Source organism: Xenopus tropicalis, chromosome 8, assembly GCF_000004195.4.
Source record: "Xenopus tropicalis strain Nigerian chromosome 8, UCB_Xtro_10.0, whole genome shotgun sequence".
Taxonomy (NCBI): domain Eukaryota; kingdom Metazoa; phylum Chordata; class Amphibia; order Anura; family Pipidae; genus Xenopus; species Xenopus tropicalis.
The window spans coordinates 144,720,589-144,747,642 of NC_030684.2; the positions used below are offsets into that span (position 1 = coordinate 144,720,589).

At 53.4% G+C, this 27,054-nt stretch overlaps 1 protein-coding gene across 2 annotated transcripts; it reads right to left on the minus strand.

Annotated features, from left to right (window-relative positions):
- Positions 1 to 1,092: 1,092 nt before the first annotated feature.
- tuft1 (tuftelin 1) lies at positions 1,093 to 27,054 on the minus strand. 2 transcript variants are annotated; one of them, XM_031891355.1, is made up of 13 exons: positions 26,807 to 27,054; positions 7,296 to 7,367; positions 6,756 to 6,863; positions 6,212 to 6,298; positions 4,733 to 4,816; positions 4,545 to 4,616; positions 4,278 to 4,391; positions 3,885 to 4,013; positions 3,279 to 3,373; positions 2,700 to 2,805; positions 2,464 to 2,547; positions 1,984 to 2,084; positions 1,093 to 1,840 (listed from the first exon to the last, which is right to left on the minus strand). In XM_031891355.1, the coding sequence occupies exons 1-13, from the start codon at positions 26,849 to 26,851 to the stop codon at positions 1,774 to 1,776; spliced, it is 1,164 nt and encodes a 387-aa protein (XP_031747215.1). In that variant the 5' UTR covers positions 26,852 to 27,054; the 3' UTR covers positions 1,093 to 1,773. The 2 variants fall into 2 exon arrangements, with proteins under 2 accessions (XP_031747215.1, XP_031747216.1); XM_031891356.1 differs by lacking the exons at positions 4,733 to 4,816; positions 26,807 to 27,054 and adding an exon at positions 15,359 to 15,467.

Here is a 27,054-nt window from a genome sequence, read left to right on the forward strand (position 1 = left end):
GTCTGTAGGGTAATACAATTGGTATTTAGGGTCAGTTCCCCTTTAATAAAGTGCAAACAGACGCACAGAGGGCACGGCAGCGAAACCCGCGGCTCCCACACACGCCCACTGTGCCCAGTAATTAGCCATAAACACAGAGCCGGGCACCCTGCCCACACACAGGCGACTCAAATGCCATAACTTATTTATTCTTATTTACACTTCTACTTACATTACAGGTACTGAAATAAATACTCACACACTCGGGTACCAGGGAGGGTCTGGGGGTTATTCCCTGGGATTGTGGGGGGCAATGAGAGAGACCTGTGAGGGTCGGGGGGCTCTGTGCCCATGAAGGAGAGAGCTGTGAGGGTCGGGGGGCTCTGTGCCCATGAAGGAGAGAGCTGTGAGGGTCGGGGGGCTCTGTGCCCATGAAGGAGAGAGCTGTGAGGGTCGGGGGGCTCTGTGCCCATGAAGGAGAGACCTGTGAGGGTCGGGGGGCTCTGTGCCCATGAAGGAGAGACCTGTGAGGGTCGGGGGGCTCTGTGCCCATGAAGGAGAGAGCTGTGAGGGTCGGGGGGCTCTGTGCCCATGAAGGAGAGAGCTGTGAGGGTCGGGGGGCTCTGTGCCCATGGAGGAGAGAGCTGCGAGGGTCGGGGGGCTCTGTGCCCATGGAGGAGAGACCTGCGAGGGTCGGGGGGCTCTGTGCCCATGGAGGAGAGACCTGCGAGGGTCGGGGGGCTCTGTGCCCATGAAGGAGAGACCTGCGAGGGTCGGGGGGCTCTGTGCCCATGGAGGAGAGACCTGTGAGGGTCGGGGGGCTCTGTGCCCATGGAGGAGAGACCTGTGAGGGTTGGGGGCTCTGTGCCCATGAAGGAGAGACCTGTGAGGGTTGGGGGGCTCTGTGCCCATGAAGGAGAGAGCTGGGAAGGATGGGAACATCTCCTTTTAAGGTTTGGGAACCCACCATCGATGCTGGGGTGCATATAATGAGCTCAGTACTGAACGGAGACAAGGATGACAGTCACAACCAGTAGAGGGAAGTCCATATGGGGGGGGGGGGGGGAGGACATGCAGGATGTTAGAGGGTAATTATTGGGGTCAGAGGTTGGCTAACATTGGCATGATCAGGACGGATCATTTGTAGGAGTTCCCAGTGAGTCTCTGAGGTCCAACATCTTTGGTTGTAGAAACACAGAAGAGGCCAAACCTACAAGGCACTTGCGCTGTTACATTGAGGTCCATCGTGGGCTTAGTAGCCTTAGAGGTTTTGGTGGGGTAAGTAAACCCCAGGCACAGCTCCCGCTCACTGCAATGTACTGAACAGGTGTTCTGCTGTCTTCTCTCTAAAGATCCCCCATGTCCTAATATCCACTTCTATATCTATGTTCTAGGTTACACAACATATATGACTGTCTAGAATCCAATTCTACCTCCACAATCTAAGCTACACATAGTAGGAAGATCCAAGTATTCAGGGGGGGAAAAAATAATAAATACGGGCCCTACAGACGATTTAGAACCCAAAGTGCTTTTCTCTTGTGACAGAACAGGGCGTGAAACCCTCAAGAGTCACCAAGTGCTCCGATGTTTGTTTGGCGCTGGGTGTTCCCCAGCATCCCGAGGCTGGAAGTCTGCTGGGCACAGCTGCCAAGTGGAAGCTTCGGGTGATGTCATTCCCAAGGCGGCGGGTAAACAAGGAGGAACCCAGCTGTCAAACAGAGCACCCAGCCTGGGCAGGAACGGCGGCACGGGGGCGTGTCCCTCTGCCAGTCACCCGGCCGGACCCACAGGTCATGTCTCCACCAACTTAATGAGAGGGAAGGGTCGTCCAGATCCTGGTGGAAGGTATACTCTTTTACTGCAGGAAATGGGGGAAAACAATTAATTTTAAATACATTTTGAAATAATAAAAGTTTATTTTACGTTTTAGTCATTAGAACTATAATTTCTGTAAAAAAAAAAAAATTACATGCACCTTTTTCACAAAAAAGTCAGACTTACAAATTTGGAGCAGGAGGTTTGGAGTAGCCCCGTGACAGATAGGAAGTGTGTCCTGGGTTGTTGGACATGAAGTGGTCCAGTTTATCCTGCAACTCCAGATTCTGCAATTCAAAAAAAAAAAAAAAAAGGTTCTAGGTTATGCAAAGACTTGTTCTAGATTCCACATTAGTAACTGGATCAAGGTTTCTAAATTACAAGTGAATAAATCTGAATTGTAACGTGGCTCTTGGTGTTTTAATTAAAGAGAACTTGTTCTAGATTGTATAAAGAAAATGACCAGTGTTCCAGGTTACGCCTGGCAAAGGTTCTAGATCCTACAATGTAAACATATCACTATGCATCTGTTGATGACACCACCATTCAATTAAACATGGTTAAAGACAAGAGAGCTAGTGATTCCACCAGCCCTTAATAATTTGACTTGATATTTAGATGGTGAGGAGCAGAATTATGTTCCTCACATACTGGTTGTCCACCTACCTCGGCCTGTAACCAAGAAACCTTCTCCCGCAGCTCCTGAATGACAGAGTCTTTCTCCTGCATTGCTGTCCTGGAATTTTGCAGCTACAAGGAAACATAAAAATGAGTGAAGAACCTGAGATGAAGAAGAGATGATGGTGGAGGCTACCTGAGATGAAGGATACAAACACAGTGGAGCCCCTCCCAGAGGGAAGTTAGCCCCGCCCTAGAATCACCTGCTCAATCATTTGCCTTACCTGCTCAATCATCTGTCGCACTTTTCTTTGCTGACTTTTCAACATGTCGTCCAAATGATGAATCTTTTCCTTTAGATTACCCACCGTCTTCTCAAGTTCCTCACACCTGAGGAGAAGAGAGAGGAAGGACACTGAGTCACCGCAGTAGAGCAGATGGGTAAAATGAGCAGCCCCCGCTCAGTAAAGGGCCACAGAGAGACCAATAATCTTTCATCTTCTTAGTTCTCTCTTCTAAGTCCTCTCTTCTAAGTCCTCTCTTCTAAGTCCTCTCTTCTAAGTCCTCTCTTCTAAGTCCTCTCTCTATAGGTTGAGTTCTCATTGGCTTCTAATAATAACCCCTAATTCCAATGCTTTATCTACTGTCACACTCATTCTACGTCTCAAAACCCTCTTCCAATGTCCTCTTCCACCCTTCCCCAAAGCATCTTGACAACAAGTTGCAGATGTCTAGATGGTGGCACTATGTCTGACCAAGAGTTGTAACTAACCAAAGACTTCTGGAATGTCCTTGTAGAGTTACAACTTGGACATTTTATCTTCCAGTTTAGAACTATGACCTTGGCCATCCCAATCCCTCACCTCTCCTGAAAGGGTTCATCTTGCTTTTCTTGGCTCTTCATCTTTCCCAGTTCGTCTTCGTTTTGCTTCATCTTCTGCAGTAGCTGCTGGTGTTCCTGCCAAAGAGACAGAGCTCTGTATGAGATTAGGAAGCAGTGGGGTTGGGCTTCCTTTCCTGCAGGGTGCGCCCCACCCTTGGCCGCGGATACTGACTCGGCAGAAGAAGGCATTTCTCTTTACAGCTCTAAGCAAGGAGACAGAAGCCAGCTGCTTCCAGGGTAAATACCTTCAAAACTGATCACAGCCTCCCTCTGCACCCAGCTGTTGGTGGGGCCCTAGGATAACAAAGGTCCCGGCGGGATTATGACTAATATACAGTTTCAGGGTGTGCATATAAACCAGATCATCCTACCCAAGTGTTGGGGCATCACAGATCTCACGTTGGAGGCAACTATCAAGAGGAGATCTTTATATTCCCCTGAGGCCAAAGGAAAGCATGAAGAAACTATTAGCCCCCCATGAACCCAACTAGGACCCCAAGGGCGATGAGACTTTAGGAACCTCAGTTGAGGGATCTCCAACCTTTTCCTACATCAGAGATGCCCCAGGGCAGTCCGGAACCCTTACTTTCTCCATTCCAGACATCAGCCGCCTCAGTTCCTCCACTTCTTTCTGGCGCTCAGCCGCGTTCTCCTGGGCCTCCAACCTCCCCCGCCGGTTCTGTTCAGCCTCCGCCTGGCACTGGCTCAGTTTCTCCTAAGGGCGGCAGCAAAGTCATATAATTGTAAAATGGCTTCCCCCCCAAATATAATGTTACTATGGCCCAATAAAGCCAAGGGAGCACTTAGCCAAAGTACCACAACCACATGGGGGGCACTGTGGGATGGAAGTTAATTGACATCAACAGAACGTATTAAAGGGTAAGTACCCCCTCTGCAGTCGGCCATATATATTCATCATTGCTATTCCTTCTAGAGAGGGGGGTGGAACAAGAAAAGATAAAAGCCCTGGAAAACTGACCTCGAACATCTTGCGGTCGGCATGCTGCCTTTTCTCCGCCTCCTGCAGCTTAGCGAATAGCCTTTGAGCCGTCTGGCGCATGTCTTTGCCATTGTCCAGTGGGAATTCCTCTTCCTGGGGGGGACAAGAAGCCTTTGTGTTGGGACGGGGCAGTAAGGAGGGGGGTACAATGGCCTTCTAAGGTCCCCAAAACTGTACGTGTCCCACCACATCCGCTGATGTTTGGGCAGATTTTTTATAGTTGGGACAGTTCCCCTTTAACCTCACCTGGTGCGCAGCCTGTGCCCCCCGCCAGGAATCTCCATAGCGACGGAGTCCATTCTGCCTCTCCACGTGTACCTGCAGGGGGTAAATCCAGTGTCAGAAAGAACCCACACAACTGGTAATGGGCACCCTTGGTGCCACCAGAGAAGTTCCATTCTGCCCTGACTGGGCCATTACAGTTGCCCCGTTACCTTGTCAGGCTGGGGGTCCCGCTCTCCACTGTTCTGGGAACCAGATGTAATATCTTCCCTTAGGTTCTGGAGTGATGTTCTAGCCTGAGGAAGGTAAGGGCCACAGTGAGGGCCACAGCCAGACCTGTACCTTCTCACTTCTTCCTCCACTCACCAACCTCTATCCTCACTACTCTCCCCCAGCCTCCAACTAGACTGGCACTCACTATATCCCACCCCACACTTACCCCCTCATCCTCTACCCCCACTCCTACTCACACTCATATCTTCCACCAACTACACTGCTATTTGCACTGTTCCAACCTGACTGGCACTCAAAATCTACCAACCCCATCCTCACTTATTCTCTTCCAACCCCCATCCCCAATCCTTCCCTTCCAACCCCCATCCCCAATCCTTCCCTTCCAACCCCCATCCCCAATCCTTCCCTTCCAACCCCCATCCCCAATCCTTCCCTTCCAACCCCCATCCCCCATCCTTCCCTTCCAACCCCCATCCTTCCCTTCCAACCCCCATCCCCAATCCTTCCCTTCCAACCTCCATTACCAATCCTTCCCTTCCAACCCCCATCCTTCCCTTCCAACCCCCATCCTTCCCTTCCAACCCCCATCCCCAATCCTTCCCTTCCAACCTCCATTACCAATCCTTCCCTTCCAACCCCCATCCTTCCCTTCCAACCCCCATCCCCAATCCTTCCCTTCCAACCCCCATCCCCAATCCTTCCCTTCCAACCCCCATCCCCAATCCTTCCCTTCCAACCCCCATCCTTCCCTTCCAACCCCCATCCCCAATCTTTCCCTTCCAACCCCCATCCCCAATCTTTCCCTTCCAACCCCCATCCCCAATCCTTCCCTTCCAACCCCCATTCCCAATACTTCCCTTCCAACCTCCATTCCCAATCCTTCCCTTTCAACCCCCAATCCTTCCCTTCCAACCCCCATCCCCAATCCCAATCCTTCCCTTCCAACCTCCATTCCCAATCCTTCCCTTCCAACCTCCATTCCCAATCCTTCCCTTCCAACCCCCATTCCCAATCCTTCCCTTCCAACCCCCATTCCCAATCCTTCCCTTCCAACCCCCATTCCCAATCCTTCCCTTCCAACCCCCATTCCCAATCCTTCCCTTCCAACCCCCATTCCCAATCCTTCCCTTCCAACCCCATTCCCAATCCTTCCCTTCCAACCTCCATTCCCAATCCTTCCCTTTCAACCCCCAATCCTTCCCTTCCAACCCCCATCCCCAATCCCAATCCTTCCCTTCCAACCCCCATTCCCAATCCTTCCCTTCCAACCTCCATTCCCAATCCTTTCCTTCCAACCCCCATTCCCAATCCTTCCCTTCCAACCTCCATCCCCACACTAAACTTCTCCAACTTCTACTCTTCTAATTCTATTGCCCCAGTTATGAGCACCCCAGCTTTTAGGCTTCTACCCCCCACCTACCCCTATACTGCCCCCTTATGCCAACACGCCCCTTTACCTCCTGGATTTGCCGCACTTCATTCCTCAGCTGGCTGACGTTCCACTCATGGTTGGCCTTCTCCTGAGCTTTAGCTTTCAGATACACCTAGAGATGGGGGTGGAAGGGTTAATAGGAACACGTCAGCCATGTGTGTCATGTTCCTGGAAAAAGCGACAGATTTCCCTGGGCCGGGGCAAATAACACACACTGACCCACAACCTACAAACACAGATAAACACCTGACTGAGCTGAGGGTCACAATGCAAACACGGAGGAACAGAGACAAATACTAATGTTCTTCTTCTCCAAGTTCACCAGGTGGGTAGGTAGGTAACAGGTGGGTGGGTAGGTAACAGGTGGGTAGGTAGGTAACAGGTGGGTAGGTAGGTAACAGGTGGGTAGGTAGGTAGGTAACAGGTGGGTGGGTAGGTAGGTAACAGGTGGGTAGGTAGGTAGGTAACAGGTAGGTAGGCACAAGGCAAGGTACTGGTGAAGCGGTGGGAGACACAATATAGGGGAGACACAATATAGGGGGACATTGTCAGATTTGGGGTTCTCTTACCTTAATGATCTCTTCGTCTCCATCTTTGGACTTTATGAGCTCGGAGTTGAGGGGGGGGGACCCCCGGAGCGGTCGGGAGGAGATCAGCGCAAAGGCGCGTCCCACTGGCTGCACGGAGACACCAAAGTGTTAGTTACCCCCCGGGGGGCAAAGGAAGGGCTGTATTGGTAAATATGCCTCCCCTACACCATCCAAACACCGACACCCCCCAACTGTCGCTCCCCCGACGTTCCCCATTGCTAGAGCGGGGGCCACAGGGGTTGGAGTACTGTCTGCTATCATTTGATTGGTAGGAATGGATCTTTATTCACCTTTCCTTGATTGGTTAGAGGGGTTTTCTACACCTCCTTCCCTGTGCACTGATTGGCTGAGGAGAACACCCTTCATTTGACTAGCAAGGATACATACCCCCGCCTTCTTGTGATCAACTGTCTAACATGTATCACCCGCTTGGCGATTGGCTACAAAAATCCCATCTCTGCCCTGCCATTGGCTGGGGAGCTCATTTAGTTCTGCCATGGGATTGGCCGAAGTTCTCACCTTCACCTTGTTGGGGTCATTTCTCTCCGGAGAATCCTCCCGTAGGGTCAGGCGTACAGTCCTCGTATGGTCCTGAAAGAGGGCAAATAGGGCAGAATTAGATGGGGAGGGGCAGTAGCACCCCTTGTAATAACCCACAAGCCACTAAGCAGAATGATTCTTTATCCTCTAACCCAAAGAGCTGACAATCTATCTAATGTTTAGACTGAGTTGTGCTAGTTGTACAGGAATTTGCCCCCAGGCCGTTACCCCCACACACAGACCCCTTACTCTCCAGGCCAGAAGAAGCAAAGCAACGGTATCTCCCGGCCAACGCACCCCCTGAGCTATACAATAAGGCTGCGGGAATCCGTTTCCCTGGGAAACAAACAGCGAGGGGTCTCAGCCCAAACAATCAGAACCAAGTGTTTGTACTGAGGCCAAAGGCTCCGCATTCCTCACATTCCTCATCCAGGGGCGGAACTGCCCCTTCCCGGGGTCCCGAGTCCCCCAAGTGCCCCAGACTGGGGGGGGAAACACTGACTGAATCCGACTCCCCAAGCACAAGTAGCGCCCCCTATAGGTATATAGCAGTCCCCCAGGTTCTGGCAGCAACCAACACACACATTCCTGGGAGGGGGAACAATATATATAGTGACCCATTGGGTTTAATAGAACTGTACTAGGGACATGGCGCATCTGCAATGGCGCCCCACATGGTGGAGATGGAAGGGCCCCACGGGCTCTGTTGCCCTCTGTGCCACCCGAGGTGCCAGTAGTACAAACCCGCACATTCAGTTCAGCTACACCCGCCCCTGGCACTGCCCCAAGCCCCCCCCCCCCTTCTCCTGGCACTGCCCCCCCCCCCCTGGGCCACACACAGTCACTGGGATCTGAGGGAGCAGGGGAGGCTGCAGGGAGGGGGTAAGTAGAGGGGAGGCGGGGTAGGTAGGGGGTAGGTAGAGGGGAAGCAGGGTAGGTAGGGGGTAGGTAGAGGGGAGGCAGGGTAGGTAGGGGGTAGGTAGAGGGGAAGCAGGGTAGGTAGGGGGTAGGTAGAGGGGAAGCAGGGTAGGTAGGGGGTAGGTAGAGGGGAAGCAGGGTAGGTAGGGGGTAGGTAGAGGGGAGGCAGGGTAGGTAGGGGGTAGGTAGAGGGGAAGCAGGGTAGGTAGGGGGTAGGTAGAGGGGAGGCAGGGGGTAGGTAGAGGGGAGGCAGGGGGTAGGTAGAGGGGAGGCAGGGGGTAGGTAGAGGGGTAGGTAGAGGGGAAGCAGGGTAGGTAGGGGGTAGGTAGAGGGGAGGCAGGGTAGGTAGGGGGTAGGTAGAGGGGAAGCAGGGTAGGTAGGGGGTAGGTAGAGGGGAAGCAGGGTAGGTAGGGGGTAGGTAGAGGGAAGCAGGGTAGGTAGGGGGTAGGTAGAGGGGAGGCAGGGTAGGTAGGGGGTAGGTAGAGGGGAAGCAGGGTAGGTAGGGGGTAGGTAGAGGGAAGGCAGGGTAGGTAGGGGTAGGTAGAGGGGAAGCAGGGTAGGTAGGGGGTAGGTAGAGGGGAAGCAGGGTAGGTAGGGGGTAGGTAGAGGGGAAGCAGGGTAGGTAGGGGGTAGGTAGAGGGGAGGCAGGGTAGGTAGGGGGTAGGTAGAGGGGAGGCAGGGTAGGTAGGGGTATGTAGAGGGGAGGCAGGGTAGGTAGGGGGTAGGTAGAGGGGAGGCAGGGTAGGTAGGGGGTAGGTAGAGGGGAAGCAGGGTAGGTAGGGGGTAGGTAGAGGGGAGGCAGGGTAGGTAGGGGGTAGGTAGAGGGGAGGCAGGGTAGGTAGGGGGTAGGTAGAGGGGAGGCAGGGTAGGTAGGGGGTAGGTAGGGGGTAGGTAGAGGGGAGGCAGGGTAGGTAGGGGGTAGGTAGAGGGGAGGCAGGGTAGGTAGGGGGTAGGTAGAGGGGAGGCGGGAGGCAGGGGGGGGGGTAGTTAGGGGTGTGCGGGGAGTTAATGGTTTTTGAGTGAGTCAGGAATCCAGACTTGGCTGCTGGGGGATTAGGCTGAAACGTGAGCTCCGGGGCTTTGTCCCAACTCGCCGACTCCCTGACTCCCCCCCCCCCCCCCACTAACAGAACCGCCAGGAACCCGGCGCTCACACAGGGATTAGGGGTGAACTAAATCTCACCTTGGGGCGCCCCGACTTCCACTCACCAACGGCCCGTGACCCCCCCACACTGTAATTGTAGCCCCGCCCTAGTGGCTCCCATGGAAGCCGGAATTCTCTGCTCTACCAACTCTGCTGGGAGGCAATTCCGCAGCACAACCCGCAATCAGGGCACAAACCCAGCCCCCGAGCCCACGGCCTGTGGCCCTATCCCAGGCACTTACTGGCAGGGGCCACTTAAACAGCTCCGAGGTTGGGAAATAAAGTGTGAGCTCTGTGGGCCACATCCTCCCCCTGTACTATATTTAGGGCAACATTCCGGATATTCCTGCCCCGTGATCAGTTCCACCTTCGTGACTGGGCGAGCGGGAATGTGCCCAAGCACCACGCCTGATTGGTCATCGGCAGCCCCACGCTGGGAGGGGCACTGGGGAGCCCCCAAATACATTCCTACCCCCTGACTGGGGCAAATACCAACAGTCTAAAGAGTTATAAGGTGGGAGAATATCTTCTTCTCTTGTGCCCCAGTGCCCCTGCCCCAATACCCTCACCCCAATCCTCTGCCCCAATCCCCTCGCCCCAATCCCCTCGCCCCAATCCCCTCGCCCCAATCCCCTCGCCCCAATCCCCTCGCCCCAATCCCCTCGCCCCAATCCCCTCACCCCAATACCTTCACCCCAATACCTTCACCCCAATACCTTCACCCCAATCCTCTGCCCCAATCCCCTCACCCCAATCCTCTGCCCCAATACCCTCACCCCAATACAGTGCCCTAGTACCCCATACACTAACAGGCAATATCCCCACACACAGTGCCCCAGTATCCCATACACTAACAGGCAATATCCCCACACACAGTGCCCCAGTATCCCATAGCACTAACAAAGGCAATATCCCCACACACAGTGCCCCAAGTACCCCCCATACACTAACAGGCAATATCGCCCACACACAGTGCCCCATACACTAACAGGCAATATCCCCACACACAGTGCCCCAGTACCCCATACCACTAACAGGCAATATCCCCACACACAGTACCCCATACACTAACAGGCAATATCCCCACACACAGTGCCCCATACACTAACAGGCAATATCCCCACACACAGTGCCCCAGTACCCCATACACTAACAGGCAATATCCCCACACACAGTGCCCCATACACTAACAGGCAATATCCCCACACACAGTGCCCCAGTACCCCATACACTAACAGGCAATATCCCCACACACAGTGCCCCAGTACCCCATACACTAACAGGCAATATCCCCACACACAGTGCCCTAGTACCCCATACACTAACAGGCAATATCCCCACACACAGTGCCCTAGTACCCCATACACTAACAGGCAATATCCCCACACACAGTACCCCATACACTAACAGGCAATATCCCCACACACAGTGCCCCATACACTAACAGGCAATATCCCCACACACAGTGCCCCATACACTAACAGGCAATATCCCCACACACAGTGCCCTAGTACCCCATACACTAACAGGCAATATCCCCACACACAGTGCCCTAGTACCCCATACACTAACAGGCAATATCCCCACACACAGTGCCCTAGTACCCCATACACTAACAGGCAATATCCCCACACACAGTGCCCTAGTACCCCATACACTAACAGGCAATATCCCCACACACAGTGCCCTAGTACCCCATACACTAACAGGCAATATCCCCACACACAGTGCCCTAGTACCCCATACACTAACAGGCAATATCCCCACACACAGTGCCCTAGTACCCCATACACTAACAGGCAATATCCCCACACACAGGGCGCAATACAATATAAACACTCCCTTGTTTCCTAGGGAAACATATAATTAATCCTAGTGCACACATCTAGTCACTATAGTCACACTCGCTAACGCACAAGCACCAGAATGCACTATGGGAAATAACCCTCAAGGGAACCCAACAAGCAAATGCTTTCGGTTCCGGGGGGGGGGGGGGGGGGGTAATTAACATGGAAATTTAAGTTCCAGGGAACCCGGAAATTTGCACAATAATTTCCCCAAGACTCACAGCTGGAACACAGTGTGACCCAAAGTACATTTACAGATACCCTGGAACCCCCATACCCAGCAATAGGGGAAGGAGCCTGTACCCCTGGAACCCCCATACCCAGCAATAGGGGCAGGAGATAGGAGCCTGTACCCCTGGAACCCCCATACCCAGCAGTAGGGGCAGGAGCCTGTACCCCTAGAACCCCCATACCCAGCAGTAGGGGAAGGAGCCTGTACCCCTGGAACCCCCATACCCAGCAGTAGGGGCAGGAGCCTGTACCCCTAGAACCCCCATACCCAGCAGTAGGGGAAGGAGCCTGTACCCCTGGAACCTCCATACCCAGCAGTAGGGGAAGGAGCCTGTACCCCTAGAACCCCCATACCCAGCAGTAGGGGAAGGAGCCTGTACCCCTGGAACCCCCATACCCAGCAGTAGGGGCAGGAGCCTGTACCCCTAGAACCCCCATACCCAGCAGTAGGGGAAGGAGCCTGTACCCCTGGAACCTCCATACCCAGCAGTAGGGGAAGGAGCCTGTACCCCTAGAACCCCCATACCCAGCAGTAGGGGAAGGAGCCTGTACCCCTGGAACCCCCATACCCAGCAGTAGGGGCAGGAGCCAGTACCCCTAGAACCCCCATACCCAGCAGTAGGGGAAGGAGCCTGTACCCCTGGAACCTCCATACCCAGCAGTAGGGGAAGGAGCCTGTACCCCTAGAACCCCCATACCCAGCAGTAGGGGAAGGAGCCTGTACCCCTGGAACCCCCATACCCAGCAGTAGGGGCAGGAGCCTGTACCCCTGGAACCCCCATACCCAGCAGTAGGGGCAGGAGCCTGTACCCCTGGAACCCCCATACCCAGCAGTAGGGGCAGGAGCCTGTACCCCTGGAACCCCCATACCCAGCAGTAGGGGCAGGAGCCTGTACCCCTGGAACCCCCATACCCAGCAGTAGGGGCAGGAGCCTGTACCCCTGGAACCCCCATACCCAGCAGTAGGGGCAGGAGCCTGTACCCCTGGAACCCCCATACCCAGCAGTAGGGGCAGGAGCCTGTACCCCTGGAACCCCCATACCCAGCAATGGGGGCAGGAGCCAGTACCCCTGGAACCCCCATACCCAGCAGTAGGGGCAGGAGCCTGTACCCCTGGAACCCCCATACCCAGCAATGGGGGCAGGAGCCAGTACCCCTGGAACCCCCATACCCAGCAATGGGGGCAGGAGCCAGTACCCCTGGAACCCCCATACCCAGCAGTAGGGGCAGGAGCCTGTACCCCTGGAACCCCCATACCCAGCAGTAGGGGCAGGAGATAGGAGCCTGTACCCCTGGAACCCCCATACCCAGCAGTAGGGGCAGGAGCCTGTACCCCTGGAACCCCCATACCCAGCAGTAGGGGCAGGAGCCTGTACCCCTGGAACCCCCATACCCAGCAGTAGGGGCAGGAGCCTGTACCCCTGGAACCCCCATACCCAGCAGTAGGGGCAGGAGCCTGTACCCCTGGAACCCCCATACCCAGCAATGGGGGCAGGAGCCAGTACCCCTGGAACCCCCATACCCAGCAGTAGGGGCAGGAGCCTGTACCCCTGGAACCCCCATACCCAGCAATGGGGGCAGGAGCCTGTACCCCTGGAACCCCCATACCCAGCAGTAGGGGCAGGAGCCTGTACCCCTGGAACCCCCATACCCAGCAGTAGGGGCAGGAGCCAGTACCCCTGGAACCCCCATACCCAGCAGTAGGGGCAGGAGCCTGTACCCCTGGAACCCCCATACCCAGCAGTAGGGGCAGGAGCCAGTACCCCTGGAACCCCCATACCCAGCAGTAGGGGCAGGAGCCTGTACCCCTGGAACCCCCATACCCAGCAATGGGGGCAGGAGCCTGTACCCCTGGAACCCCCATACCCAGCAGTAGGGGCAGGAGCCTGTACCCCTGGAACCCCCATACCCAGCAGTAGGGGCAGGAGCCAGTACCCCTGGAACCCCCATACCCAGCAGTAGGGGCAGGAGCCTGTACCCCTGGAACCCCCATACCCAGCAGTAGGGGCAGGAGCCAGTACCCCTGGAACCCCCATACCCAGCAGTAGGGGCAGGAGCCTGTACCCCTGGAACCCCCATACCCAGCAATGGGGGCAGGAGCCTGTACCCCTGGAACCCCCATACCCAGCAGTAGGGGCAGGAGCCTGTACCCCTGGAACCCCCATACCCAGCAGTAGGGGCAGGAGCCTGTACCCTGGAACCCCCATACCCAGCAATGGGGGCAGGAGCCTGTACCCCTGGAACCCCCATACCCAGCAGTAGGGGCAGGAGCCTGTACCCCTGGAACCCCCATACCCAGCAATGGGGGCAGGAGCCTGTACCCCTGGAACCCCCATACCCAGCAGTAGGGGCAGGAGCCAGTACCCCTGGAACCCCCATACCCAGCAGTAGGGGCAGGAGCCTGTACCCCTGGAACCCCCATACCCAGCAGTAGGGGCAGGAGCCAGTACCCCTGGAACCCCCATACCCAGCAGTAGGGGCAGAAGGACCCAGTGCCTCACACAATACAGTTTATCGATCAGCCCATCGACCCAGCGGAAGTCGCGCAGCAATGGGGGAAAATGACTCCCAGAAGCGAAGCTGTGATTGTGCCCTTCCCGGGCCCCGTTCCTATACAGTTACCCCTACTATACAGTTACCCCCCCTATACAGTTACCCCCCCTCCTATACAGTTACCCCTACTATACAGTTACCCCCCCTATACAGTTACCCCCCCTCCTATACAGTTACCCCTCCTATACAGTTACCCCCCCTCCTATACAGTTACCCCCCCTCCCCTCCCATATATGTGTATGTGCAGGGGCCCCTGGGAGCCCATAGGGAGGAGCACTATATATATATATGTGTGTATGTGCAGGGGCCCCTGGGAGCCCATAGGGAGGAGCACTATATATATATATATGTGTATGTGCAGGGGCCCCTGGGAGCCCATAGGGAGGAGCACTATATATATATATGTGTATGTGCAGGGGCCCCTGGGAGCCCATAGGGAGGAGCACTATATATATATATGTGTATGTGCAGGGGCCCCTGGGAGCCCATAGGGAGGAGCACTATATATATATATGTGTATGTGCAGGGGCCCCTGGGAGCCCATAGGGAGGAGCACTATATATATATATGTGTATGTGCAGGGGCCCCTGGGAGCCCATAGGGAGCAGCACTATATATATATATGTGTATGTGCAGGGGCCCCTGGGAGCAGCACTATATATATATATGTGTATGTGCAGGGGCCCCTGGGAGCCCATAGGGAGGAGCACTATATATATATATGTGTATGTGCAGGGGCCCCTGGGAGCCCATAGGGAGGAGCACTATATATATATATATGTGTGTATGTGCAGGGGCCCCTGGGAGCCCATAGGGAGCAGCACTATATATATATATATGTGTGTATGTGCAGGGGCCCCTGGGAGCCCATAGGGAGCAGCACTATATATATATATATGTGTATGTGCAGGGGCCCCTGGGAGCCCATAGGGAGGAGCACTATATATATATATGTGTATGTGCAGGGGCCCCTGGGAGCCCATAGGGAGGAGCACTATATATATATATGTGTATGTGCAGGGGCCCCTGGGAGCCCATAGGGAGGAGCACTATATATATATATGTGTATGTGCAGGGGCCCCTGGGAGCCCATAGGGAGGAGCACTATATATATATATGTGTATGTGCAGGGGCCCCTGGGAGCCCATAGGGAGGAGCAGAGGGGAAAGTACAGAAACTGCACAGATTTCCCGGGAAGCGGCTGCACCCATGGGAGAGTCACTGACACCTGGTACCTGGGTGCTACCGACTGAGCCTCTGGCTGTTACCGAACTACAACTCCCAGCAGCCCCCTCACCCACCCAGAGCCCCAAGGGAAGCTCAGACGGACAGACAGGAGACAGACTGACCGGCTCAGGCTCCAGGCCGATGTGTTGGAGGGTACACAGGCTGCTCATCCTCCCGCTCCGCCGCTTCTCTCCCTTCTGTCCCGCTGCTCCCTCAGCTCTGAGCCCCGGGGCGGGGAACTGGGGCTTTAGTATCGGGGTGGGGTCAGGCACACTAGCCACGCCCACTACATGAAACGCTATATACTGATTGGCTCCAGGCAGGGGGAAAGGTGGGGCTAACTCCAGCCAGCAATACAAAGGGCTCAGCTGCAGTCACATTAATGCCATCCATTCTCCGGAAAGCGCCAACACTTTCCCTCAGTGCTGTAAAGCAGGAGGGGCCGTGAGGCAGGTGGGTAGTAAAGCAAGAGGGTAGTAAAGCAAGAGGGTAGTAAAGCAGGTGAGTAGTAAAGCAGGTGAGTAGTAAAGCAAGAGGGTAGTAAAGCAGGTGAGTAGTAAAGCAAGAGGGTAGTAAAGCAGGTGAGTAGTAAAGCAAGAGGGTAGTAAAGCAGGTGAGTAGTAAAGCAAGAGGGTAGTAAAGCAGGTGAGTAGTAAAGCAAGAGGGTAGTAAAGCAGGTGAGTAGTAAAGCAGGTGAGTAGTAAAGCAAAAGGGCAGTAAAGCAGGTGAGTAGTAAAGCAAGAGGGTAGTAAAGCAGGTGAGTAGTAAAGCAAGAGGGTAGTAAAGCAAGAGGGTAGTAAAGCAGGTGAGTAGTAAAGCAAGAGGGTAGTAAAGCAGGTGAGTAGTAAAGCAAGAGGGTAGTAAAGCAGGTGAGTAGTAAAGCAGGTGAGTAGTAAAGCAAAAGGGCAGTAAAGCAGGTGAGTAGTAAAGCAAGAGGGTAGTAAAGCAGGTGAGTAGTAAAGCAAGAGGGTAGTAAAGCAAGAGGGTAGTAAAGCAGGTGAGTAGTAAAGCAGGTGAGTAGTAAAGCAGGTGAGTAGTAAAGCAGGTGAGTAGTAAAGCAAGTGAGTAGTAAAGCAGGTGAGTAGTAAAGCAAGAGGGTAGTAAAGCAGGTGAGTAGTAAAGCAGGTGAGTAGTAAAGCAAGAGGGTAGTAAAGCAGGTGAGTAGTAAAGCAGGTGAGTAGTAAAGCAGGTGAGTAGTAAAGCAAGAGGGTAGTAAAGCAGGTGAGTAGTAAAGCAGGTGAGTAGTAAAGCAAAAGGGCAGTAAAGCAGGTGAGTAGTAAAGCAGGTGAGTAGTAAAGCAGGTGAGTAGTAAAGCAAGAGGGCAGTAAAGCAGGTGAGTAGTAAAGCAAAAGGGCAGTAAAGCAGGTGTGTAGTACAGCAGGTGAGTAGTAAAGCAAGAGGGCAGTAAAGCAGGTGAGTAGTAAAGCAAAAGGGCAGTAAAGCAGGTGTGTAGTACAGCAGGTGAGTAGTAAAGCAAGAGGGCAGTAAAGCAGGTGAGTAGTAAAGCAGGTGAGTAGTAAAGCAGGTGAGTAGTAAAGCAAGTGAGTAGTAAAGCAGGTGAGTAGTAAAGCAGGTGAGTAGTAAAGCAAGAGGGCAGTAAAGCAGGTGAGTAGTAAAGCAAAAGGGCAGTAAAGCAGGTGTGTAGTACAGCAGGTGAGTAGTAAAGCAAGAGGGCAGTAAAGCAGGTGAGTAGTAAAGCAAAAGGGCAGTAAAGCAGGTGAGTAGTAAAGCAAAAGGGCAGTAAAGCAGGTGAGTAGTAAAGCAGGTGTGTAGTACAGCAGGTGAGTAGTAAAGCAAGAGGGCAGTAAAGCAGGTGAGAAGTAAAGCAAGAGGGCAGTAAAGCAGGTGAGAAGTAAAGCAAGAGGGCAGTAAAGCAGGTGTGTAGTACAGCAGGTGAGTAGTAAAGCAAGAGGGCAGTAAAGCAGGTGTGTAGTACAGCAGGTGAGTAGTAAAGCAAGAGGGCAGTAAAGCAGGTGTGTAGTACAGCAGGTGAGTAGTAAAGCAAGAGGGCAGTAAAGCAGGTGTGTAGTAAAGCAAGAGGGCAGTAAAGCAGGTGAGAAGTAAAGCAAGAGGGCAGTAAAGCAGGTGTGTAGTACAGCAGGTGAGTAGTAAAGCAAGAGGGCAGTAAAGCAGGTGTGTAGTACAGCAGGTGAGTAGTAAAGCAAGAGGGCAGTAAAGCAGGTGAGAAGTAAAGCAAGAGGGCAGTAAAGCAGGTGAGAAGTAAAGCAAGAGGGCAGTAAAGCAGGTGTGTAGTACAGCAGGTGAGTAGTAAAGCAAGAGGGCAGTAAAGCAGGTGTGTAGTACAGCAGGTGAGTAGTAAAGCAAGAGGGCAGTAAAGCAGGTGAGAAGTAAAGCAAAAGGGCAGTAAAGCAGGTGTGTAGTACAGCAGGTGAGTAGTAAAGCAAGAGGGCAGTAAAGCAGGTGTGTAGTAAAGCAAAAGGGCAGTAAACCAGGTGTGTAGTACAGCAGGTGAGTAGTAAAGCAAGAGGGCAGTAAAGCAGGTGTGTAGTACAGCAGGTGAGTAGTAAAGCAAGAGGGCAGTAAAGCAGGTGTGTAGTACAGCAGGTGAGTAGTAAAGCAAGAGGGCAGTAAAGCAGGTGTGTAGTACAGCAGGTGAGTAGTAAAGCAAGAGGGCAGTAAAGCAGGTGAGAAGTAAAGCAAAAGGGCAGTAAAGCAGGTGTGTAGTACAGCAGGTGAGAAGTAAAGCAAGAGGGCAGTAAAGCAGGTGTGTAGTACAGCAGGTGAGAAGTAAAGCAAGAGGGCAGTAAAGCAGGTGTGTAGTACAGCAGGTGAGTAGTAAAGCAAGAGGGCAGTAAAGCAGGTGTGTAGTACAGCAGGTGAGTAGTAAAGCAAGAGGGCAGTAAAGCAGGTGAGAAGTAAAGCAAAAGGGCAGTAAAGCAGGTGTGTAGTACAGCAGGTGAGTAGTAAAGCAAGAGGGCAGTAAAGCAGGTGAGAAGTAAAGCAAAAGGGCAGTAAAGCAGGTGTGTAGTACAGCAGGTGAGTAGTAAAGCAAGAGGGTAGTAAAGCAGGTGAGTAGTAAAGCAGGTGAGTAGTAAAGCAGGTGAGTAGTAAAGCAGGTGAGTAGTAAAGCAAGTGAGTAGTAAAGCAGGTGAGTAGTAAAGCAAGAGGGTAGTAAAGCAGGTGAGTAGTAAAGCAGGTGAGTAGTAAAGCAAGAGGGTAGTAAAGCAGGTGAGTAGTAAAGCAGGTGAGTAGTAAAGCAGGTGAGTAGTAAAGCAAGAGGGTAGTAAAGCAAGAGGGTAGTAAAGCAGGTGAGTAGTAAAGCAGGTGAGTAGTAAAGCAAAAGGGCAGTAAAGCAGGTGAGTAGTAAAGCAGGTGAGTAGTAAAGCAGGTGAGTAGTAAAGCAAGAGGGCAGTAAAGCAGGTGAGTAGTAAAGCAAAAGGGCAGTAAAGCAGGTGTGTAGTACAGCAGGTGAGTAGTAAAGCAAGAGGGCAGTAAAGCAGGTGAGTAGTAAAGCAAAAGGGCAGTAAAGCAGGTGTGTAGTACAGCAGGTGAGTAGTAAAGCAAGAGGGCAGTAAAGCAGGTGAGTAGTAAAGCAAAAGGGCAGTAAAGCAGGTGAGTAGTAAAGCAAAAGGGCAGTAAAGCAGGTGTGTAGTACAGCAGGTGAGTAGTAAAGCAAGAGGGCAGTAAAGCAGGTGAGTAGTAAAGCAAAAGGGCAGTAAAGCAGGTGTGTAGTACAGCAGGTGAGTAGTAAAGCAAGAGGGCAGTAAAGCAGGTGAGTAGTAAAGCAAAAGGGCAGTAAAGCAGGTGAGTAGTAAAGCAAAAGGGCAGTAAAGCAGGTGAGTAGTAAAGCAGGTGTGTAGTACAGCAGGTGAGTAGTAAAGCAAGAGGGCAGTAAAGCAGGTGTGTAGTAAAGCAAGAGGGCAGTAAAGCAGGTGAGAAGTAAAGCAAGAGGGCAGTAAAGCAGGTGTGTAGTACAGCAGGTGAGTAGTAAAGCAAGAGGGCAGTAAAGCAGGTGTGTAGTACAGCAGGTGAGTAGTAAAGCAAGAGGGCAGTAAAGCAGGTGAGAAGTAAAGCAAGAGGGCAGTAAAGCAGGTGAGAAGTAAAGCAAGAGGGCAGTAAAGCAGGTGTGTAGTACAGCAGGTGAGTAGTAAAGCAAGAGGGCAGTAAAGCAGGTGTGTAGTACAGCAGGTGAGTAGTAAAGCAAGAGGGCAGTAAAGCAGGTGAGAAGTAAAGCAAAAGGGCAGTAAAGCAGGTGTGTAGTACAGCAGGTGAGTAGTAAAGCAAGAGGGCAGTAAAGCAGGTGTGTAGTAAAGCAAAAGGGCAGTAAACCAGGTGTGTAGTACAGCAGGTGAGTAGTAAAGCAAGAGGGCAGTAAAGCAGGTGTGTAGTACAGCAGGTGAGTAGTAAAGCAAGAGGGCAGTAAAGCAGGTGAGAAGTAAAGCAAGAGGGCAGTAAAGCAGGTGTGTAGTACAGCAGGTGAGTAGTAAAGCAAGAGGGCAGTAAAGCAGGTGTGTAGTACAGCAGGTGAGTAGTAAAGCAAGAGGGCAGTAAAGCAGGTGAGAAGTAAAGCAAAAGGGCAGTAAAGCAGGTGTGTAGTACAGCAGGTGAGTAGTAAAGCAAGAGGGCAGTAAAGCAGGTGAGAAGTAAAGCAAAAGGGCAGTAAAGCAGGTGTGTAGTACAGCAGGTGAGTAGTAAAGCAAGAGGGCAGTAAAGCAGGTGTGTAGTACAGCAGGTGAGTAGTAAAGCAAGAGGGCAGTAAAGCAGGTGTGTAGTAAAGCAAAAGGGCAGTAAACCAGGTGTGTAGTACAGCAGGTGAGTAGTAAAGCAAGAGGGCGGTAAAGCAGGTGTGTAGTAAAGCAAGAGGGCAGTAAAGCAGGTGAGAAGTAAAGCAAAAGGGCAGTAAAGCAGGTGTGTAGTACAGCAGGTGAGTAGTAAAGCAAGAGGGCAGTAAAGCAGGTGTGTAGTACAGCAGGTGAGTAGTAAAGCAAGAGGGCAGTAAAGCAGGTGTGTAGTACAGCAGGTGAGTAGTAAAGCAAGAGGGCAGTAAAGCAGGTGTGTAGTAAAGCAAAAGGGCAGTAAACCAGGTGTGTAGTACAGCAGGTGAGTAGTAAAGCAAGAGGGCGGTAAAGCAGGTGTGTAGTAAAGCAGGTGAGCAGTAAAGCAAGAGGGCAGCAGTAAAGCAAGAGGGCAGCAGTAAAGCAAGAGGGCAGCAGTAAAGCAAGAGGGCAGCAGTAAAGCAAGAGGGCAGCAGTAAAGCAGGTGAGTAGCTCGGCAGTAGGGGGGTTTCACAGGACAATGGGGCTGCTGACCCAGTGGATACAGAGTAACAGATCCCACGGGGGGGGGGGGGCAGTTAGTTACACTGTGTCTGGAGCAACAGATCCTCCTTATTATTGTATCCAATGGCGTGGGGTTCCCAGGGACAGCCCCCTGTGTGGGATATTTGCCCTTGGTAATGTCCCCTGGTCTCACTGTACTAACAAAGGGTCCAGTGTCCTCACTGTCCTGTAGCCTCCGCTTCTGCCCTCTCACTAGAGTGTAAGCTCCTTGGGGCAGGGCCTCCCATTATACCACTAGGGTGTAAGCTCCTTGGGGCAGGGCCTCCCATTATACCACTAGAGTGTAAGCTCCTTGGGGCAGGGCCTCCCATTATACCACTAGAGTGTAAGCTCCTTGGGGCAGGGCCTCCCATTATACCACTAGAGTGTAAGCTCCTTGGGGCAGGGTCTCCCATTATACCACTAGAGTGTAAGCTCCTTGGGGCAGGGCCTCCCATTATATCACTAGAGTGTAAGCTCCTTGGGGCAGGGCCTCCCATTATACCACTAGAGTGTAAGCTCCTTGGGGCAGGGCCTCCCATTATACCACTAGAGTGTAAGCTCCTTGGGGCAGGGCCTCCCATTATACCACTAGAGTGTAAGCTCCTTGGGGCAGGGCCTCCCATTATACCACTAGAGTGTAAGCTCCTTGGGACAGGGCCTCCCATTATACCACTAGAGTGTAAGCTCCTTGGGGCAGGGCCTCCCATTATACCACTAGAGTGTAAGCTCCTTGGGACAGGGCCTCCCATTATACCACTAGAGTGTAAGCTCCTTGGGACAGGGCCTCCCATTATACCACTAGAGTGTAAGCTCCTTGGGACAGGGCCTCCCATTATACCACTAGAGTGTAAGCTCCTTGGGAGAGTCTCTCCTATTATACCACTAGAGTGTAAGCTCCTTGGGGCAGGGCCTCCCATTATACCACTAGAGTGTAAGCTCCTTGGGACAGGGTCTCCCATTATACCACTAGAGTGTAAGCTCCTTGGGGCAGGGCCTCTCATTATACCACTAGAGTGTAAGCTCCTTGGGGCAGGGCCTCCCATTATACCACTAGAGTGTAAGCTCCTTGGGGCAGGGCCTCCCATTATACCACTAGAGTGTAAGCTCCTTGGGGCAGGGCCTCCCATTATACCACTAGAGTGTAAGCTCCTTGGGGCAGGGCCTCCCATTATACCACTAGAGTGTAAGCTCCTTGGGACAGGGCCTCCCATTATACCACTAGAGTGTAAGCTCCTTGGGGCAGGGCCTCCCATTATACCACTAGAGTGTAAGCTCCTTGGGACAGGGCCTCCCATTATACCACTAGAGTGTAAGCTCCTTGGGACAGGGCCTCCCATTATACCACTAGAGTGTAAGCTCCTTGGGACAGGGCCTCCCATTATACCACTAGAGTGTAAGCTCCTTGGGAGAGTCTCTCCTATTATACCACTAGAGTGTAAGCTCCTTGGGGCAGGGCCTCCCATTATACCACTAGAGTGTAAGCTCCTTGGGACAGGGCCTCCCATTATACCACTAGAGTGTAAGCTCCTTGGGACAGGGCCTCCCATTATACCACTAGAGTGTAAGCTCCTTGGGGCAGGGCCTCCCATTATACCACTAGAGTGTAAGCTCCTTGGGACAGGGCCTCCCATTATACCACTAGAGTGTAAGCTCCTTGGGGCAGGGCCTCCCATTATACCACTAGAGTGTAAGCTCCTTGGGACAGGGCCTCCCATTATACCACTAGAGTGTAAGCTCCTTGGGCAGGGCCTCCCATTATACCACTAGAGTGTAAGCTCCTTGGGACAGGGCCTCCCATTATACCACTAGAGTGTAAGCTCCTTGGGACAGGGCCTCCCATTATACCACTAGAGTGTAAGCTCCTTGGGACAGGGCCTCCCATTATACCACTAGAGTGTAAGCTCCTTGGGACAGGGCCTCCCATTATACCACTAGAGTGTAAGCTCCTTGGGAGAGTCTCTCCTATTATACCACTAGAGTGTAAGCTCCTTGGGACAGGGCCTCCCATTATACCACTAGAGTGTAAGCTCCTTGGGAGAGTCTCTCCTATTATACCACTAGAGTGTAAGCTCCTTGGGACAGGGACTCCCATTATACCACTAGAGTGTAAGCTCCTTGGGGCAGGGCCTCCCATTATACCACTAGAGTGTAAGCTCCTTGGGGCAGGGCCTCCCATTTCCCCATTGGAGCAAGAGCTCAGTCAGTGCCAGTAGGTCACACCGGGGTGACTGGCTGTTTATACCCAGTGTGTGTGGGCACATATAGGGCACAATCCTATGGCAGCTCCTCCCTCTATTATTCTCCTAAGCTAAAAATAAACAAAAACAAAGGACCGGTTCTGTTTGCCTTTGGGCCGCCCCGGTTCCGCCCACCTGGCTCTGCGGGAGTGAGAGCCCAGCAGGTCTGTCCTGCCTTTACACAACCTCTCTCGCTGTATAGATTGCAAGCTCTTTGGGGCAGTGACTGTGTAATACACATAGAAGGCATGTCTTGGGCACTGTAAGGGGAATGAATAGCCCTCTTGCCCCCCTATAACTGCGGCCTGCCCGGGGGGGGGGGGGTGTAGAGATTTCGCTGGGATTGGGAGAACCCATAGGAACAGGTGAATCAGGGTCCCGGGAATCCCAGTGACGTCAGACCCCCAGGGAAAGTGCCCCAATATGGCAGCTTCTTGCCCCGTCACTGGGGCACTGATATTATACCCAGTGTTTGTACCCCTCCCCTAAGGGCAATTTATTACATCCAAATATTCCTCTTCTCTCAGTGCCATCAGGGTAACTGGCAGGAAGTGTTATGTGCCCAGGAATATGCCTCCCCCCCCCCAACCCCCCGGGATCAGAGTGGGCAGTGTTTGTATCTGCCCTCCCCATGGTTAATAGACTGTAAGCTCTGCGGGGCAGTGTTTGTATCTGCCCTCCCCATGGTTAATGGACTGTAAGCTCTGCGGGGCAGTGTTTGTATCTGCCCTCCCCATGGTTAATGGACTGTAAGCTCTGCGGGGCGGTGTTTGTATCTGCCCTCCCCATGGTTAATGGACTGTAAGCTCTGCGGGACTGTAAGCTCTGTGGGGCAGTGTTTGTATCTGCCCTCCCCATGGTTAATGGACTGTAAGCTCTGCGGGGTGGTGTTTGTATCTGCCCTCCCCATGGTTAATGGACTGTAAGCTCTGCGGGGCAGTGTTTGTATCTGCCCTCCCCATGGTTAATGGACTGTAAGCTCTGCGGGGCAGTGTTTGTATCTGCCCTCCCCATGGTTAATGGACTGTAAGCTCTGCGGGGTGGTGTTTGTATCTGCCCTCCCCATGGTTAATGGACTGTAAGCTCTGCGGGGCAGTGTTTTTATCTGCCCTCCCCATGGTTAATGGACTGTAAGCTCTGCGGGGCAGTGTTTGTATCTGCCCTCCCCATGGTTAATAGACTGTAAGCTCTGCGGGGCAGTGTTTGTATCTGCCCTCCCCATGGTTAATAGACTGTAAGCTCTGCGGGGCAGTGTTTGTATCTGCCCTCCCCATGGTTAATGGACTGTAAGCTCTGTGGGGCAGTGTTTGTATCTGCCCTCCCCACGGTTAATGGACTGTAAGCTCTGCGGGGCGGTGTTTGTATCTGCCCTCCCCACGGTTAATGGACTGTAAGCTCTGCGGGGCGGTGTTTGTATCTGCCCTCCCCATGGTTAATGGACTGTAAGCTCTGTGGGGCAGTGTTTGTATCTGCCCTCCCCATGGTTAATGGACTGTAAGCTCTGCGGGGCAGTGTTTGTATCTGCCCTCCCCATGGTTAATGGACTGTAAGCTCTGCGGGGCAGTGTTTGTATCTGCCCTCCCCATGGTTAATGGACTGTAAGCTCTGCGGGGCAGTGTTTGTATCTGCCCTCCCCATGGTTAATGGACAGTAAGCTCTGCGGGGTGGTGTTTGTATCTGCCCTCCCCACGGTTAATGGACAGTAAGCTCTGCGGGGCAGTGTTTGTATCTGCCCTCCCCACGGTTAATGGACAGTAAGCTCTGCGGGGCAGTGTTTGTATCTGCCCTCCCCTAAGGGCAAATATTCCTCTTCTCTCAGTGCCATCAGGGTAACTGGCAGCAGGAAGTGCGATGTGCCCAGTAATATGCCTCCCCCCCCCCCCCGGGATCAGAATGGTATCTCCCACACCGGGGTGTGTAATTGGGGATTAGGGGGTGACGCAACGTCCCCTTCATTCACCCCTCATTCCAATCCTGGGGCCCCACTGCTGCTGCGCTCTCATTGGCTGGGCTGGGGCCCCACTGCTGCTGCGCTCTCATTGGCTGGGCTGGGGCCCCACTGCTGCTGCGCTCTCATTGGCTGGGCTGGGGCCCCACTGCTGCTGCGCTCTCATTGGCTGGGCTGGGGCCCCACTGCTGCTGCGCTCTCATTGGCTGGGCTGGGGCCCCACTGCTGCTGCGCTCTCATTGGCTGGGCTGGGGCCCCACTGCTGCTGCGCTCTCATTGGCTGGGGCGCCAGGAATGTTAATTGCAGCTATTTTGGGAGCAGTTAATGAGGGTGTGCCCTAAATTGTGAGTGTGCAACTGCACAACTATGCCCCCCCCCCCCCCCAGGGTAGTGCTCTAGGGCAATATACACCTGTATGGATTTATTCCATTTCCTCTCTGCTGACTACTTGCCCTTTATTACCCGGGCAGCAGGAATAATACCCCGGGGGGCGGGGCTAGACATGGGCGGCTAAATATAAACCCTATTAACCCTTTGACTCATGTGTCCCTGAGTGGCGTCACTGCTGTCAGCACTACCGGCCCGCACTCCCCTGCCCCGACCCACAATGCACCCTGCTGGGTTATGGCGCTGTCACTCAAGCCTTTGGGGCCCCCGGTTCTGCCACAAACCGGAGGGGTTTGGATTTTTTCGTCTTTGCAAGAATTTCGCAAACGGAGACAAAAAGTAATAAATATCCAGTAGTTGCGACTGCGACAGGAATGTGCCAGGGGCATGGGGCAGCGCATTCCCGCCCCAAATACACACGCTATAAGGCGATACATGGGGCAGATACGCCGGGACGGTCAGCCAATCAGAGCTCTTGTTTGTGCGCAAATCGTTCAGCAGCTCAGGCTGAAAAAAGACTTGTGCATCAAGCGCAACCATCATCCCCGACTAACCTCTGCCCGGCAACCAGGGGCCCCTGAGCATTGCCAGGGGGACCCCATACATATATTAGCGCCCCATAACGGTGGGGAATAGGAATTCAGCCAATCAGCAACTGGGATCGCTTTGTGCTTAAAAGCCACAGGGCAATTATTTCCCACCAATGGCTGCACGCCTAGCGGGTCACCTGATCACAGGGGTCTCTAGACATTGGGGTTGGGGCCCCAGCGAGCGGGGGGTGCAGGGGGGGAATCACTTGAACCCTCCTTATAAAGTAATAAAAACAGACAGGTGGTTAATGGACTGTAAGCTCTGCGGGGCAGTGTTTGTATCTGCCCTCCCCATGGTTAATGGACTGTAAGCTCTGCGGGGCAGTGTTTGTATCTGCCCTCCCCATGGTTAATGGACTGTAAGCTCTGCGGGGCAGTGTTTGTATCTGCCCTCCCCATGGTTAATGGACTGTAAGCTCTGCGGGGCAGTGTTTGTATCTATCTGCCCCCCCCAGCGCTATAGGATATGTTGGGGGGTGGGTGGGGGGTTCCATAGAAGGGGCAGCCCCTGTATCTTATTCCTAGAATTGTTTATACCATAATGTGATTGGCTGGAAGTTTCTCAGTGTTGTGACTCCGTAGTATGAATTAGGGAAGGTATGAGACCAGGTGCCCCCCAGATCCCCCGATGCCCCCCCCCCTGCCCTGGCACAGACAGGCCCTGGGTGAGATCAGGCAGAAGGAATGTGGCAGCGGAGACAGAGAATTCCCCCCACAATGAGCTCATCCCTACCCCCCCGGGGGCAGATTCTTACAGGCAGACTAAACAGGACTCCCAGCCAGACTTCACCCCTGCCACCTTGTGCCAGGGGGCATCATGCCCTGTGCCCCCCCATCAACCAAGGAAGGAATATGGGCAGGGAGGGAAGGAATGGGGCACATTGGCAATACGTTAGCCACCTGGTATGCCACCCCCCCAGATAGTGCCCCGGGCAGAATGGCACCCAAGTACCCTGCCCCCCCCCACACACACACAGGGGTAACATACAGACCCCATGCTGAGAATACCCAGAACCGAGGGGCAGAGCCCAGCAATACAAGGCACTGGGGGCACTGGCACCCCCCCCCCCCAGGTAGGTATTGGCTGCTTTTCAATACAGTAAGAGAATAAAGGTTGGTACTTACTGCCCAAGGGCCGAGGATCAGAGACCAAGAGTCGGGATCTGCCATGGTGATGCCAAGTCTGGGGCTTCTGTGCCCACTCGATAGGTGAATATTGTGCCAATATGGTTCTACCCCCAACACAGGTTTCTTCTGCCAAAGTTTTAGGGAAATCTGGTGCCCCTCTCTGCCCTTACCCTTCCAGGGTACCCCTCTCTGTGCCCCTCTCTGCCCTTACCCTTCCAGGGTACCCCTCTCTGCCCTTACCCTTC

Bases quoted from the DNA above. Each gene is read 5' to 3' on its own strand.
- tuft1 (XM_031891355.1), bottom strand. From the start codon at position 26,851: ATGGCAGATCCCGACTCTTGGTCTCTGATCCTCGGCCCTTGGGCA. The intron at 7,368-26,806 runs GTAAGTACCAAC...GCCCTCTTTCAG, and splicing joins TGATCCTCGGCCCTTGGGCA to GACCATACGAGGACTGTACG. The intron at 2,085-2,463 runs GTAGGTGGACAA...TTTGAATTGCAG, and splicing joins TTTCTTGGTTACAGGCCGAG to AATCTGGAGTTGCAGGATAA.